This window comes from Marmota marmota, unplaced genomic scaffold (assembly GCF_001458135.2).
Source record: "Marmota marmota marmota unplaced genomic scaffold, marMar, whole genome shotgun sequence".
Classification (NCBI taxonomy): domain Eukaryota; kingdom Metazoa; phylum Chordata; class Mammalia; order Rodentia; family Sciuridae; genus Marmota; species Marmota marmota.
The window spans coordinates 35,361,393-35,378,960 of record NW_026000016.1 but is presented as its reverse complement, the minus strand read 5'-3'; the positions used below and the strand labels follow the sequence as shown (position 1 = coordinate 35,378,960).

General features: G+C 36.5%; 1 protein-coding gene across 1 annotated transcript in view; it reads right to left on the bottom strand.

Moving 5' to 3' along the window:
* Positions 1–11,192: 11,192 nt before the first annotated feature.
* Positions 11,193–17,568, bottom strand: part of Slc30a1 (solute carrier family 30 member 1) — a 6,533-nt gene continuing 157 nt past the window's right edge. The window contains exons 2-3 of the mRNA XM_015483335.2: positions 17,487–17,565; positions 11,193–15,909 (exon numbers count right to left, since the gene is read on the bottom strand). Of these exons, the coding sequence (XP_015338821.1) occupies positions 15,002–15,909; positions 17,487–17,565 (987 nt within the window). The 3' untranslated portion in view covers positions 11,193–15,001. The remainder of the gene's footprint in view (positions 15,910–17,486; positions 17,566–17,568) is intronic.

The window sequence follows — 17,568 nt, the reverse complement described above, 5'->3', positions numbered from 1 at the left end:
TCTTTACTTCTCACAACAATCTCATGAAGCATGCATTATAAGGAGACTGAAGTTACTTGCCCACGGTGGTAAAGACAGGAAGGAGACAGGGTAAGATTTTTAACCCTCCTCTGTCTGTTTCTGAATTCCACATCCTAATCATCATACCATATCTAGAGTTAGTTTGTGTACAAAAATGCTATATCCTATATCCTGATAGAGAAATTGTGCCCCAGTAATGTCCCTTTATTTCCTCTCTCATCAGAAATTTCATCAAAATTCCTCCTTACTCAAAATGTGGAGGTACTACTCCTTACACTGAAAAAGAGCAGGGACAGTCACAAGCTAAATGAACAGACCACCTGCTATACCCTTCCCATACTGATGGTTTGATGAAGCCTTTTGTATTAAGGTACAACTTCATTGCCGCAGCCCCAGGATCTTACTTGGTATAAGGAACCTGATGCCTTGTTACTTTTGCATAAAGTAAGTGACTTATAAAGGAAAAATATTTTTACTTTAGATAAATATATATATTTAAAATTGTTCTATAAGCTCCTTTAAAACATAATCTCACATTTCAAGAGTTTTACTCAAGATGGCAGATTAGAGGAAGACTCCATTCCTAGTTGCTTTGTGGGTCAAGATTCAGGCAGCAAGAATACTGTTTCTCAGTACGATGGGTGAAAGAGGTATTTCACTAAAATTCAATATTGGACAGTAAAAGTGTCTTAGAAACTCAGAAATTTGGGTGCGTTGAACAAAGAAGAACTACATTGGAGCAGTACTGGTCCATCACAGAGAAGAGGGATAACACAGAACAAGAAACACAATGGACAGATTTGGCACAGAAAAAGTTATAGGTCAGAAAAGCAGCCTGAACTTAGCTGATCCACAGGATGCGGTACAAACTGCTGTTGAAAAGTGCTGTTTTTCTCATCTGGCAATCAGACAGCTGAAGCAGCAGCCATCTTGAGGAGGCCATACTGCTGTTTGCTATTTCAGGAGCCCTGGAGATCATGGCAAACATCGCCAATACTGCCCTGGTAAGTGGCTACCTAGTGTGTATCTAGCATAACATGAGTGAAAAGGCAGAGGGAATATTGTACCCAGGAGGATTCAAGTAAGAAATACAGAGGGGAGCCCAACTCACTTTTCCTTTGAGTCTGGCCACTCACATGACCAGCTAAAGAGGGTCAAGAAGCAGGCAAGTATGAATATACTCAGAGTTATGCCTGGGTTCATGGGCAGCAGAGTACGTGGAGAATTGGCTCCCTTCCCCTGAAAGTAGACTTCTTGAGAGACTCCTGAGGTTTAGATTTCCCAGCAGAGATCCACACCTGCCTGGCATTAGGGGTTGATCCAACGTCTCCAGACGAGATACCACCCAACAAAGCCCCTAAGGCCTAATTAGACCTGAGCCCAGCCTTGGGAAGTCCCCTCGTAGAATTCTGCAGCAGATCCATCCTGGAAGTGCTTTGATCTGATCTATAGAAATAAAATTCCAATCAATAGTACTTCCCATTCCATCCTACCTCATAGTGGTAAGAAGGAAAGCTGAGAGCTATTTTTTCTTTCTTTCTTTCTTTCTTTCTTTCTTTCTTTCTTTCTTTCTCTCTTTCTTCTTTCTCTTTTTAAAATTTATTTCTTACATACATGACAATAGTGGAGTGCATTACATTCATAATTATCCATTCACAGCACAATTTTTTTGTAACTCTGTATATAAAGTATGTTCACAACAAATTATGCCATTATACATAAGCTCTCTTATTTTTTTGCATACAATTCTTAATACACCTTTATACCACAATTTGTCATATTTCTGTATATAAGGTATGTTGACACCAAATTCGCATCTTCATACATGTATTGTGTGTAATGATGATGATCTCCTTCCACCATCCTAGCTATTCCCCTTCTCCCTCCCTTTCCCTCCCACCCCTATTCCCTATTGAGAGCTATTTCAACCAGCTTTAGTCTTAGGCTATTCCAAAAAGAAGAAGGGATTGAAAATCTCCAGACTTTGCTCACTCACTCTCCTTTAGTACCTAACCCAAGAAGAAACAGAAAGAAGGACAGTTGGACACAGGCAGTAACCATCCATTCATATCAACAGTTTTGACAATTCTTCCATTTTTCATTGAGAATCTTTTTTCTTTTTTTGTCTTTGATTTTGATTTTTTGTTTTGTTTTGATGTTCTTCTATGCAGATTGGTTTGTGATGTATATACATCTACATATAAATACTTGTTTCTTTTTTCTCACTTTTAGCATTTTTTTTAAAAAGTAGTTATTTTCCTTGCCTTGTCTTCTGAGGGTTAGGATGTTTCGTTTGTTTAGTTTGTTTTTTATTGTTTTTCTTTCCTTTCTTCTCCTGCTAACAGTGATATTCTCTTGTTCTCTTCTTCTCCCTCCTCTTTCTTATTTTTTCTCCCTCCTTCCTCATAACTATTGCCTGCTACATCTCTTCTGCAGTTTCTTTTCACATTTTAAATATTTTAACTCTGTTCTACTTTCCTATCACATTTCCTTTTATCTTAATAAACTATATTTTTACCATCTTTTAGAAGTAATTGGTTTGTATAACTCCTACCCCCACTTTTTATATTGTTTCAGTTATTGCTGCTGTGGATGAGAGGTTGGAATCTGCTGTTTATTTTAATCCCAGGTCTACTTTATGGTTACTTATTGGTTTTGCTGTTGGAAATTGGTGACTGCACTGTTCCGTGTGTGTGTGTGTGTGTGTGTGTGTGTGATAATTAGTGTAGTAGATGTCATTGTTAGAACTGGGTATTAATTTAAAGGTGTATATTGCTTGCATTGGTTGTTGCTATTGGTTATTTCCCCCTCTTCTGTGAGGTATTGGGAACCTACAGGGACACTACAAATTCACAAGGCAGAGACTCTGCTGCTGAACTAAACTCAGACAAAACACAGTGCATCCTGCTCCACCCACAGATTAACAACATTGGATTTCAACTATATCTTAATACAAAGGACAGAAGAAATGAAAATCCAAATTAAGAACCAGACCCCAAGTAGAAACAACTAGAGATGAACCCTCAGGTCCCATTCATGGACATTCAACTCCTATAACAAAAACAGAGAGGATTAACATAAAGGCTATAAATACCACACCTATAAAGGGGTCTTAATCTAGATCTCTCTAAGGCCCACACATAAGAGTAGAAGAGAAAACCATCCCAACAGATACATAAAACCCAAAACAGGAATATAAGAAATATTAAAAAAAGGTAACACAATGCCTCTTATTTTAACCAAATTATATACTTCGATCCAAAAAGCTCCACCAGAAAACTGATAGTAAACAAATTCAGAATGCAGCAGGTTACAAAATCACCCTACAAAAATCAGAGGCTTTCCTCTAAACCAACAGTGAATTGGCTAAGAAAGAAATCAAGAAAACAATCCCAAATTACAACAGCCTCAAAAAATAAAATACCTAGTAATAAATCTAACCAAGGAGGTGAACGACCTCTACAATGAAAACTACAGAGCATTGAAGAAAGAAACTGAACAAGGCACAAGAGGTGGAAAGAGATAGGCAGAATTAATAATGTTAAAATGTCTACACTATTAAAAGCAATATAGAGATTCAATGTGATCCCCTTCAAAATACTAATGACATTCTTCATAGAACTAGAAAAAAAAAACAGTCCTAAAATTCATTTGGAAGAATTAAAGAGCCAGAAGAGCCAAAACAATTCTAAGCCAAAAAAAGCAATGCTGGACGCATCACAATATCTAACTTCAAATTATACTAGAGAGGCCAAAACTATATGGTACTGGCATAAAACCCAACACATAGATCTAGTACAGAAAAAGAAGAATCAGAATGAATCCACACAGATACAGTCATCTGATCCTTGACAAAATTGCCAAAAATAATTCGAGAAAAAGACAGCTTTTTTAAAAAAACAAATAGTTCTGGGAAAACTGGTTATCCATATGTGGAAGATTCTTATCTCACTCTGCACAAAAAAACAACTCAAAATGGACCAAAGACCTAGGAATTAGACCAGAAACTATGCAACTCTTAGAAGAAAACAGGGTTAACACTTCAACATGTAGGCACAGGCAATTGTTTTCTCAATTAAACTCCTAAAGCTCAGGCAGTGATTATAAGAGTTAATAAATGGGAGGGCATCAAATTAAAAACCTTCTGCACAGCAAAGGTAACAATTAATAATGTGATGAGAGCCAGGCATGGTGGTGCACACCTTCAATCCCAGCCATTCAGGAGGCTGAGACAGGAAGATCTCAAGCTCAGGACCAGCCTCAGCAACTTGGCAAGGCCCTAAAATTAAATATAAAATTAAATATAAAAAGGGCTGTGGGGCTGGGGATGTGGCTCAAGTGGTAACACGCTCGCCTGGCATGCTCGGGGCTCTAGGTTTGATCCTCAAACCACATAAAAATAAAAAAATAAAGAAAACTGAAAAATAAATATTAAAAAATCTCTCTCTCCTCTCTCTTCTAAAAAAAAAAAAAAAAAAAAAAAAAGCTGTGGATGTGGCTCAGTGGTTTAAGCACCCCTGGGTTCAATCTCCTCTACTACCAAAAAGAAAAAAAAATGTGAAGACAGACCTATAGAGTGAGAGAAAAAATCTTTGCTAGCTGCTCTTCTGATAGAGGATTAATATCTAGAATAAATGAAAAACTAAAAAACTTAACACCAAAAAAAATACCATCATCAATAAATGGGCAAATGAAATACAAAAATGCTTCTTTAAAAAAGAAAATACAAATGGCCAAAAAAATACAGGAAAACAATGTTCAACATCCTTAATAATTAGGGAAATGAAAATTAAAACCATGCTGAGATTTCATCTCACTCCAATTAGAATAGCAGCCATTATCAAGACAAACAATAATAAATGCTGGATAGAATGTGGAGGGAAAGGAACACTTTTATACTGTTGGTGGAAATGTAGATTTTATGATCATTGTAGAAATCAGTAAGGAGATTCCTCAAAAAGCTAGGAATAGAAAAACTATATGATTCAGCTATACCACCCCTATGTATTATCCTAAAGAACTGAAAGCATCACACTGTAGCAATACGTGCATATCCATGCTTATTATTCACAGCATCTAAATTATGAAACCAGCCTAGGTGTCTGTCAATGGATGAATGAATAAAGAAAATTGTGTGTATGTGTATACACACACACACACACACACACACACACAATGAACTTTTAATCAGCCATAAGGAAAAATAAATTATGTCATTTGCAGGAAAATGGATGGAACTTGAGAAAAATATGCCAAGTGAAATAAGCCAAACTCAGAAGGTCATGTTTTCTCTTTTGTGGAAGCTAGAGAAGAAAAAGGGAAAAAAAAGGTAAGTGGGGGGAATCTCATGAAAATCAAAAGGACTGAGGTTGGGGGAGGTGGAGAACAGGGAAAATACTGGGGAATTATATTAACCAAATTATATTGTTATATCATATGCATGTATGAATATGTAACAATAAATCCTATTATTGTGCACAACTGTAATGCACTAATAAAAAATATGAAGAGGTTAAAAAAAAAGGAGTTTTGCTCTAACACACACTCCCACCATGATGTGCTATCTTGCCAGAGGCCCCCAAACAATGGGCCAATTGACAGGAACCTCCAAAGCTGTGAGCCAAAATAAAACTTTTCTCTTTATAAGTTGACTATCTGAGGTACCTGTTATAGTAACAGAAAGCTGACTGACACAGGATGGGGTAGAGGGAGAAAAGCAGCATGTGTTTCGTGTTCTGTAAAAAAACGCAAGATTGAGGGCTGTACTTACAGCCGTTCAGACATCATGCTAAGCGCCTACTAGGCTACGTTTTCCACTGGAGTCTTCAGAGACACCCACCACTCTGGTCCACCTGTGGATCACTCTGTTTGGAGCAGATGGAATTTAGGAAACTTCCTAAAGGTCCTTAAGCTGGTTCTTGAAGGATGAGTAGTAACTTGGCTGGGGTAGCAGCATAGAGACATTAAGTAGTCCATATAGAGGAAACAAGATGAAGAATGATATGGAGTCACAACACAGTGCAGCCTTTCAGGAAATGTACCTCATCCTGTGTGGCAGGAGCAAAAGTGACAGAGGTGACTGATGAAAGAAGGAAAGCAAATGACAACTGAGTTGTTTGCAGTGTCTTGCACACCAAGGATTTGAACTTGACCTTATAGGTAATAGGGAGCCACAGAAGGATTTTATGCAGAAGCACACAATTATAATTCAGTACCTACAATAGTGCCTGACACAAAATAGCTGCTTAAAAATATTTTTTGAAGAGAGGGTCAAATTGGTATTTTAAAAAGATTCTCTGGCAAAATTCAATGGATAAATTATAGGGAGGTAGGGAGACCAGCTGAGAAACTAGCAATCAGTTTCATTTTTATAACTTTTTTTTTCCACATTACTGGCCTTAAACCCAGGAGTGCTCTACCACTGAGATACATCTCCAGTCCTTTTATTTTTGATTTTGAGACACAGGTGCTGAATCTGGCCTCAAACCTGTGATCTTCCATCCTCAGCCTCCCAAGTAGCTGAGATTACAGGCATGCACCATGCCCAGCTGACAGTTTTAGTCTTTAGATCATGGCTGGAGGAAAGGACTGTAAGAGATATGTCAAAGGCAGATTTTGATACATTCTGAGCAAAATTAGGGAGCATGGTGCAGACCAACTTCTGTGCAAAATTAACTGAGACCACAGGTATACCAAAATGTCATCATTCTTAGGCTGCTGATATCAAGCAAATTTCTAATCCCAAAAAAGAATGGAATTAGACTCAATTATGGACGTTAAACAACCAAGACTCTGAGACTTAAATGCTCACAGCCAATCCTTTTAATTTCTTTAGTACCCAATCCAGCAAACAGTTTGCTTCCTTATTCCGTGCATAGGAAGCATCAATTCTAAAGCTACATTTTACTCGGAAGCTCAGAGGGAGTGACAGCATCTTACAACAGATGATTAAACTGTCATGGTGTTCAGCTGCTAGGAGAGGCACAGTACCAGAATGCATCTCAGCCTGGAGATGATGCAGTCTTATTTGATTGACCCAAAGAGGAGAAACAACTTGTCCATGGAACCAATTGGTTACTTATGGAAGAAGGGAACAGCAGAATCCAAGCCTATCAACATTTGTTTACTTAGTCCAGGACTCTTTCTCCTGGGCCACCAATGGCCCTTATGAGGGCTTCTCATAAAATCCTGCATCTCATCTGGAAAGATCTCAAGATGTCATCATGTCCAAGCTCCGTCCTTTGTAGAAATTACCACCAGGGCTCCTGGCAACCGTAGGACAAGCAGCACACACCCAAAGGCCATCAGTCATGGCAACACCACACCACCCATTCCTTCTACACCCTACACAAATTGTTGGAATTGTCTTTGTTGTTTTGAATGCCACTATTTCTCCTGAAGCAATAAGCTACGGCTTCTCCTCTGGAGCCCTTTCCCCAAAGAAACAGATCTGTGCAGATCACTAGGTAAACACCTGTTTTCCCTCCAGATGCTTCTATTTCCTGCAAATCACATTTGTTATGAGAGTCACTTGGGGGGGGAATAAAAATGACTCACGAGTTTGGAAAAGGGAGAGAAGAGTGGTGCCATCAATAAGAACAGAGTAAACCCAAGGGGCCTGATGGATCCATCGAGGCCTTAAGGATCACTAAATTGGAAGAGAGGAAAAAGAAAAGGGGAAGAAAGAAAGTACGAAGAGAGAAAATATGAAGGGTGGGGAATGACACTCTAGAGCCACCATAGGAGGCCCTGGGGGCTTTCAGGATGGCTACCTCTAATCCTAAACCATAGTCTCACCATGAACTCTCTGTAGGTTCAGGCTTGTTCCCATTGTAACACATGAAGAAATTTGGACTCCCACCAAATCCCTTAAGGAATTATTTATCCTTTAAGCCTGATATCTCAACACACAAACAAACCACAAGTGTAGTTAAAGAAAACTGTTCATCATATTTCACATTCAACATCAGCCTCTCCTTCCTACCTTAGAGCCACAGATCAATGTTTCATGAACTTATTTATCCAATGCAAATTATTGCTTATGCATGAAACAAAAACTTGTATCACTACTTATTGAATAGAGCTCTTTTCTGACAAAATTTTATTCACAAAGTAGTCTGCAATTTAACTCCAAAGAGAGCAAAATCTTTGTAATAAAAATACAGAAAAATCAAGTGCATAAATTATAGCATTTAGGCATATATATCAGTTTCATATTGCTGCTATAACAAATTGCCACAACTTTAATGGCTTACAACAGGAAAGATCTATTATCTTACTGTTTTGGAAGTTATAAGTTCCAAGTGGGTCTTAGGGAATAAACACAGGTGTCAGCAGAGCTACGTTCCTTCTGAAGGCCCCAAGTGGGACAAAGAGAAAATGGAAGAAAAGCCTGCTGTGGTGAGTGGGACTCTACAGTTGATCCATTTCTTTGCTTTTTCCAGCTTCTTGAAGCTGCTTGCCTTCTATGACTCACGACCTCTCTTCAAAGCAAGGTAGCATCTTCACATCTCTAAGTACAATCTCTGCCTCTATCAGCATATCTGCCTTCTTAGTTATTACATCTTCTGACTCTGATTCTCCTGCCTCCTCTTGTAAGGGCCCTTATGATTACATGAGGTCCACCTAGATGATTCAAGATTATCACCCCATCTCAAGATCCTTAATGGCACTTGCAACATCCCTTGTTACATAAGGTATTCACAGGTTCTGGGGATTAAGACATGGACATCGTTAGACGGGGGCATTGTTCTGTCTACCATAATACAATGCCTAATTTTTCAAGCTCATTAACTATACATTACTAATGTATAGAAACTAGAGATTCTGTGGATTTATCAGTAAATGCTGTCTTATCACTACCTTCAAGAGCAATCAAAGCCTGATGCAAAAGCCCAGGGCAGGTGTTATTGAAGGTCATCCTTGTTCCATGTTATAAAAATGTTCTAATATTGCCTGATATTACCCTTGACCTTTTTGTCATTAGAAAGAGAAGTTAGGGTCAGTTCTACATTTTACTCAAATTTGATGGACATTCGAATATTATCATAATAACAGATGCTGGTTTTGAATCCCTTCTATATTGCTAGAAACCCATTTTTACTTTATACTTTAAAAGAGCTAGCTAAAAGTTTCCAAGGCCAATTCAAATATCTGTATCTGCTTTCTTGGACAGATCAATCTTCAGAATAGATCAGAGGAATTCCTGGCTACCTGGACCTATGGCAATCCTTCACCAAGTGTTGTAAAAGTCTCAGAAATCAAACTTTGGAATTTCTACTTTGTCAGGCATGGAAGCATGCATGGTTCCTAAATTGAGTGAAATTGAAGTTCATGTAAAACATGAGGAAATTATGTAAAAGGAGGGGACTTTAATACCCTTTAGTTCCCATAGGAGAGAGTGGAAGAGGACGCAGTGGGAGACAGTATTGTCTTGTGAGAAACTTTTACAGTTTCTCACAAGACAATACTGTCTCCCTAGGGAACACAACAGTTTTATTGTGTTTTATTGTCTCCGCTTGTTTGTGAAGTAGGAATGGAATATGGCTTGTTTGTGAAGTAGGAATGGAATATGTCTAATGGTTTGTAAGGATTATATAAAATATGCCTCATATGTAACAAGTGCCGAGTATATTTTAGCTCTAATAGTATTGTAATTTTTTCCACTCCTGACATTCCTCCATAGTCATCGAACATCTTTAAACACTTCAGTGTCCTGGTCATTGGGCTATGAGAAAATATAGATGGAAAATAACAATCCTGACCTTGCCATTTATAATATAGAAGTAAACAGGTTTTTAAATGGGCAAATGCAAGAATGCTATAAATTACTGGATTTAAAATGAAAAAGCCTGTAATAGGCTACAGTCCAGAGTGGCAAAAATTTCTGAAGGCCCAGAAATGTCTAAAAACCAATATTACTTAGGTACGGTGGCACACTCCTGTAATTCCAGAAACTCAGGAGGTAGAAGCAGGATTGCAGGTTCAAGGCCAGCCTTAAAAACTTAGTGAGACCCTGTTTCAAAATAAAAAATTTTCAAAAAGGACTGGGGAATGTAGCACAATGGTGAAGTGCTCCTGGATTCAATTGCCAGTACCAAAAATTATATATCTCATATAACATTTATCTAATTCAAAAGCAACACATTTATTCAAATATGCAGGGTATAATATATAAAATTGATTTTAGGGAAAATTAGCAGATATTTTGAAAAGCCACATTGCCCCAAAAGATAATTTTTCTCAGACACACTCAGTAAGAGATAACCTTCTGAATTCGGAAAATGTTAAAATATAAAAGAGCATGTGGAATCAACTGAAATGTGTATATGTAGATGTGGACATATCTGAGAGCTAGTTCAAACTTTTAGTTCCAAATAACAGGTAAACTGACTTGTTTTCCTGTAGTTACTTTCACTATAACCCACTCCAAGTTTATCCTGTACTTTTTCCACTTTTTCATTTATCCATTCAAATTGGTAACATCTCTTTTCCTATAAAACCAAGTTCAAACTGTTTAACATAAATTTAACCTTGTCTTTTACCATCTGCTTTTACTTCCCAACCCCCTAGTCGTTTTTACTATCCTATGATGCCTCACCTGTCAGCCCCACTCCATCTGAACTGACATACTCTTTTCCAAAGATGTTTACCTCTTCTTTGGAATATCTACTGTATTTATCAGTTCCTTTGAATGTTTATCTACTACCATTTATTGCCAACTCATTTTTTACCTCCCAGCAAAAGTTCAAGGAAAAATTTTTATGTGAGCCTATTTTGGAAATCCTGAGGTTCAATTAACACATTCATGTACTAACTTTTAAGTTTTAGATGATCACATAGGTACAAAATATTTCATCTTTATTAGTAACAATGCTTACAAGTAAAAACTAGGAAGTATCAAAAGCAGCAGCTTACCTGTAACTACATAAATCTAATTTTAATGATTATAACCAAAAGATTCATAGGCATTGAGTATTTCCTATTAGTGGACCTTTCTACTACAATTTTTGCCCACATTTGTTTCCTTCAATACCACTGTCCTGAAATCATTATTCTGCACACTAGCAACATTTGTTATTGAACTACACCTTTCAACTCAATACCTGAATCCCATTTCTTTCACAAAACCCACCTTAGTATTAAAGGGAAGGCCATATGCACAAACAAAGTAGATATGAAAATTAGTTTATTTTCTACTTAACTTTTAATAAATGAGAAGAAACACAGTAGTCTGTCTCATATAGAACATTTATAATACATAACAATCCATAAAGCCTCGTGGTGAGGTAGGAACAGCTTTGGAAAATAACACACAGTCAAAAAACATACAAAAAGTTAGAAGTTAGGTAAAATGTTGCAGCACTAAAAGACAGTTTATCTGTATCTGCATTTAATGAGATGATAACTGCATTTAACTGTGCCATATCTGGCCCAAAAGACAGGCAACAGCAGACACAAAAACAACACAATTATGAAAGTTTCATAAGAATCACAGAATACACTTCATTGTGCTGTTTCAAGGCAGAACCATAACATGGCAATTTGTGTCTTTTTATATATAACCACATATTAATTGTATGTTACATTCCCTTCAGCATCTTTTTGCCAAAGACACTGAACCATAAAATTTTTGGTTTAAAAGTTTAAATTGAATAACATACAAAAGGCTCTTGTGCCAGTGAAAATGACTGCTAAACATTCCAGAGCTTGTTAGTGAAACAAATTAGCATCACCACATACTGGTAGAGCTACATCAAAATAGTGCTATTACAATTCCCATTTCAGAGACACAGAACACTGTATGACACAGTTTCAATTTAAACAACAAACAAACAAACAAACAAAACCTCCACCTTCCCAAGAGTTTTAACACTGTTTTATCACTTAACTGAAACTCAGTATTAAAATAAATATTTTTAAATTGCAGAATTACTCTCCATATTTGTGTATATGTGAACATCTTAAGACAGCAGGTTAATGACATGTTTATCATTCAAATGAGATCTGCTTATAAACAGTAAAAATCTTCAACTCAATACCAGTTAACCTACTAAACATTTCACATTAGGTTCCATAGGTCTTTTACGTTAAATTTTTCAAAAATTCAAAATTAACTGAATGCTAACAAGATACAAATGTTAACACAACCTTCTACCTAGAGTGATTTTCCAAGGTGCACTTAATGGAAATTTTTCCTATTCAAACTACATACCTTAGGATAAAGTTATTCAGCATTTTGTTTTCTCAAATATATATACAGCCAAATTTTAGAGGATTTTTATTTTTCAGGTTCCAGTCCAAATTTTTATAACATAGATATCTTCCAGAATAAACAATCATACAAGCTAAAAGTTAACAATAGAGAATTAAATCTCTCATCACTAAGGCTGCATTTGGCTTGGAAAAATTCCTGGTTAGTTTTAAATCAGGCATATGCAGCACCTTCTTCTCAATAAAAATTTCAGACAAGTTTCTAAACACTCTACACTGATCTTGCTCAAATATAAAACAGCCAGTAGGAGAGATGCAACTCCCAAAACTGATGCAGTGTTATAAAACAGCATATTTAAATAATGGATGTAAGTCTCCCAATAATTCAGGATATTTCTCGAATTTTCTTTCCGGAAGGAATAAACTATTTTGAGAAAGACACTTAAATCCTGCAACATTTAAATATAAAAGCATGTCTTTTTTTCTTAAAGATAATGCTAATATAGCTAAAAATGGGTTAGAAAGTGCATTGTAAAGAAATAAATAATTCTCTGCTAAAACTCAAAAGGTGAGTCAGTGCCCACTGATTTTGCTATGACAGAGTCCTTTGAAAAAAGAAAATCCTATAGTACCACTTTGTTACACATAAGCTACTTAAAAATTATGAAAAGTGAAATATCTAAAACCTAAAGGCTATCCCCTTCAAAGCACTTTTGAAAAATAAAACAAAGCCCTTGTCCCATGCTTATATACCATTTTAAAAAATTCTCACTCTGGTGATGTCTTATACTTAGGTGTTTTACCACCTTTAAGACAGACCCCAAATGGAACATTGTAAAGAAAACCCCATTGAATGTAATATATTTTACCAGTTATCCTATTGTATCATTGCTAAAATGTTTAGGTAACAAATTGTTTTGAGATCTTAATAAAATGTTTTATAAAGTATTAAATCAGGAATGTACATGATACAATAAAATTTGCAGCTTTCTCTTGTTCACCCAGATAGGTTGCTCAATTTCATGTTTAAAAAGAAAAAACACCTTTTGCAAAACTCAAAGCAACTACTAGGTAAAGAATTGAATGACACACTATCAGATAAGAGTATTAAAAGATCAAGATATATTGTAAATTGGCAGGTTATGGTTTGGCCCATTATAATATACGTGAACTTACAAACTATGTTCCTAAAATTACCTCATTCTCATTGGAAAAACCAGCTGTTCTTAAATAGACCCATTGCCAGCAACAGGCATATATTAGGGGAAAAAACACCATCTACAACAAAAGATCATCTCTTTAAAAACTGTCATATTCAAACACTTTCATCTTAAGACCTATTAAGCAATGAATTATTTTAAATCCCCAAAGTAGTCAGCTATAAAAGTTACTGAAGTAGTCAGAATATCTTGTTTCTAGAAAAATAGAGCTATACATGATAACTGATATTAATATCCATTCTTCTGAGGACAAAAATCTTCATTTTCTTCACAAAGCAGAACCCCTTCTTCTAACAAGAAAAATATAACTTAAATAACCTTAAAATATTTGTGTTGGATTTAAAATCTATAGCAATAATCAAAATAGCCAAGAACAATTTTCTGGATGGAAAGCATGACATCCTGCAAAATAAGTCACTGGTCTAAGAACTAAGCAATGTCAAGAACTGATGACTTACGGAATCTTCAATTCTCCCTTAATTATTAATTTTGCTAAGAATATCCAGATTGTATTAACCATCTTTCTTTTCTTTTAAGTTAGTGGCTCTTGGCAAAGCACAATGGTTGTACTCAAAAAGCTGTTTAAATCCTTTCATGATTAGTCACCATGAAATGCCTTTAACTTCAAAGTTTTTTTAAACACCCACAATTTAAAAGATTACATTAATACCTTGCATTTAGCAAGCTAAGATCAAGTTAAAATCCTTAAAAATATTTAGATATTTTGTGAGTAAACTTTCAGCTCAATGTTTCTAATACCAATCTTTCAAAGAAAGTAATGCTGGTGAACATGTTCATGTTTTAGGCTAACCTTAGTAGAAGAAAGGAGTTGAAATTCTCAAAATAATTTAGAGATGTAGTCTGAATATTAACATACAATAGTTTAAAGTATTTAGTTTGGTTCTTCCCTGCTCTTACTCCCTATTTAGCCTATTATGTGTAAACTCTAATTCAATTTTCTAATTGTCTCACTGTTTATTGGATTTAACGAGTAGCAATATAGAATACAGAATAGTAACTGATCTTATTTTTCTGCTCATAGCCATGAGTCACTCTTAAAATACGCTGCCATTATACTATGTAACGATTTCAAAGAGCAAGTAAACATTACCCAAAACTTGCTGATGACTTTACAGGTCTACCAATTATAATCCTAATAAAGAATAACAATGGGGGTAAAGAAAAGCAGAGAAATTCCAGTAACAATTTTTAATTTATTTATCCCCCTAATTTTTTATCATGGGAAAACCGGAAATCAAATGTCATTATGTTATATAAGGTTTATACTTACTTTAAACAAAAATGTAACATAGTGTTAAAACTGGCTTTCAAAAATTGTTACAGCATAGCTGTACTCTGCACTAATAATCACAAAGTTGTAATATAGAACTGTTATGCAGTCCCATTATGTTCTTACAAAAATAGAATTAAACTGTGTGACCAGACAAGGACTTCAATTACACTACTTGGCAAACTTAGAATTTCAATGGAGTCTTTTTCCTCTTGCAGTTTAAAGCAAAAGTCAAATATCACATCTTTTTCAAGACTCACAAAGATGATTCAGGTTGCTTGTTTGGCACTTTTTTAATCTCTATCACAACAGCAGGGATGTTTTCAACTTTAGTCCTCCTGGGCTTCTTCTCTAGATTGTCACTAAGTTCTAAACAAGAAATGCTAACTGCTGGGCCCTTTTCTGCATCCTTTCCAGGATGGGCTGGTGGCCGTGTCCCACAACATTGCTTCAAAGCACACTGAGTCCTGCAGGCAAGTTCACAAGGGACTACACTTGAATTAGAGCCTACACTAGCAAATTCAGGCTGAATGGTAGTAGCGTGAATTCCGTGATTATGAAAAACGCTTTTAATGGTTTTAGCCACCTGCATGTATGATGCTGGGTCTTCGCATTTTATGTGAGCAGTGGCAATGATTCTGCTTCCAGCAAGTTGCCAAACATGTAATTCGTGAACTTCCTCAACTCCTTCAACATCTTGAAGTTCTTTTAGCAAATGTCTGATATCAATTTGTTTAGGAACAGTTTGTAGAAGAATAAGAGCAGATTCCTTAAGTAATGGGTAAGTTGTGTAAAGAAGTATACAAACCATTACAATACAAAGAGTTGGATCTAAATATAGTACCCAGCAAGGACCAGCCTCATGAACTGATGCAGGAGTACTATTAATTATGTCTACATAAGCTTTGCAGGGATCAGGGAAACATGGGTTCACACAAAAATCCCCTTCAGAACAACCTTTCCAAGAAAAGAAAAAGAGCAAGGCATTTACTACTACAATCACTGAACCCAAGGCATCTCCAAGGACATGCAGAAAAACTCCACGCATGTTAAGTTGTCCGGCCCTATCATCTTCTTCTTCCAAATTCATATCATCAGGTTCTCTGATAAGATTCCCATTCACTTGTACTTCCACTGCATCATCACTTCTGGATTTTTCTGGATCTACAAAGAAAAAAAAATTTTATCAAATACATTTGAAGTGTTTTTATGTAAACATCCTTTTCTAATTTAAATGGTAAAGAAGGTAAAAATTAAAAAACAAAACAAACAAACAAAAAAAAACACCAAAGTATGCTCAGAGTAATTTCATATAAATTGACATTCTGGGAACAAGCCAGGACATAATGGCCAGGGCTAAATTAAGTCCTTAAAATAATGCTTCTCCACTCTCCTAATTATAATTACTCTCTCTCCTTCCTAAAAAGTATATCTTTTCTATGGGGGTGAGGGTCCTATAAACATTCTGCTGCATTTTTTGGCATATACAAAGGAAAACATAGAACTAAAGATTATCATCCATTAAATGCAGCTGTGGATATACCTACTAAAATAAAATGCCTAATTAAACACTGGACTTTCTCTACCATCATTGAGGTAGATGTGAGAATAAAATCAGTTCTAACTTGTGAAGATTTATCAAGAATATAAAAGATACTTTAGGTAGAGAGGATCTAAAAACTAACAAATCAACAATTTAATCACAGAGACTATTAGTAAAGTTGGAACTAAATGATCACTACCTACCCTAAAAGCTTTAAAGTCCCAAGTATTGATTTTTAAAGGAATTATACACCAGACAGAGTAGCTTAATTTTCTCTAGAGTAACACCCTGCCAAATGGAATGAGAAAAACCCAATATTAAACAAACCTTTTCAATGCACAACTAAAACTTCACTAACATGATATCCTGCATTTGAAAAAGAAAATTGTCTCAGGTAAATAAATACATATGGGGAGAAAAATGGAAGAAAATACAAACTGTTAACATCTGTGCTTGAGTAGTATTGGTTGACTCTTTCATTCCTTTTTTTCAACATTTTCCACATTTCCTTCCAGAGTACTTATATTTAGAATTAAAAGCCTTCATTAAAAATATAAGATGAATGCATTACCATCACTTTTACTTTTAGTACCATTATAAAAAAAGTCCTAAGTGAAGTAAACGTTAAACATGCCCCAACAGGTCCCTAAGCCTATGATTTTCAGGATTAGGTGTCAATTAAGTGAAATACACACTGGTGTTCATAAAAGAAACCTTTAACCAGGGTTTATATGCTCTAAATGCATCATTATGAAACTTGTTCAATGGGCATAAGAACTACTTTTGAAGAAGAAGGGTTCCTACAGCCCAACATCTAGGACCCAATTGGGAGTTTTTTGCGTTTCCCAGGAGCGCAAGGAATTGAACTTGGAAAGCATTCTGACCCTGCTAAGCAAAAACCAGGCAAGTCTCTAAAAAATACAACCTGTAAATGCGGGTGCAGGGTGCAATGGGATGAGTCTTCCCCCGACGTTCCTACCCTCAGACCCACAGTCCCTCCACTTGCAAGTGAATCGCGCCCCCACGCTCCTCCGCCAGGATGAAAGGGGGAAAGTGCGGGCCACCGACCCAGCCGGGAGGAGGCGGCACGACCTGGGCGCGCGGGCACCAGGGGGCGTGCGGGCCATCCCGCCGAGGGCCAGGCGAGGGTCCGGGCTGCCCAAACCAACCACCTGCGGCGGCGACTTTCCCTGCTTACCTGCAGAGTCCAGTTTCAGCCCGTTGGAGTTGCTGGTATTGGCCACCAGGGTGTTGGTCTCCTCCTGATCTGGCCCGGGCTC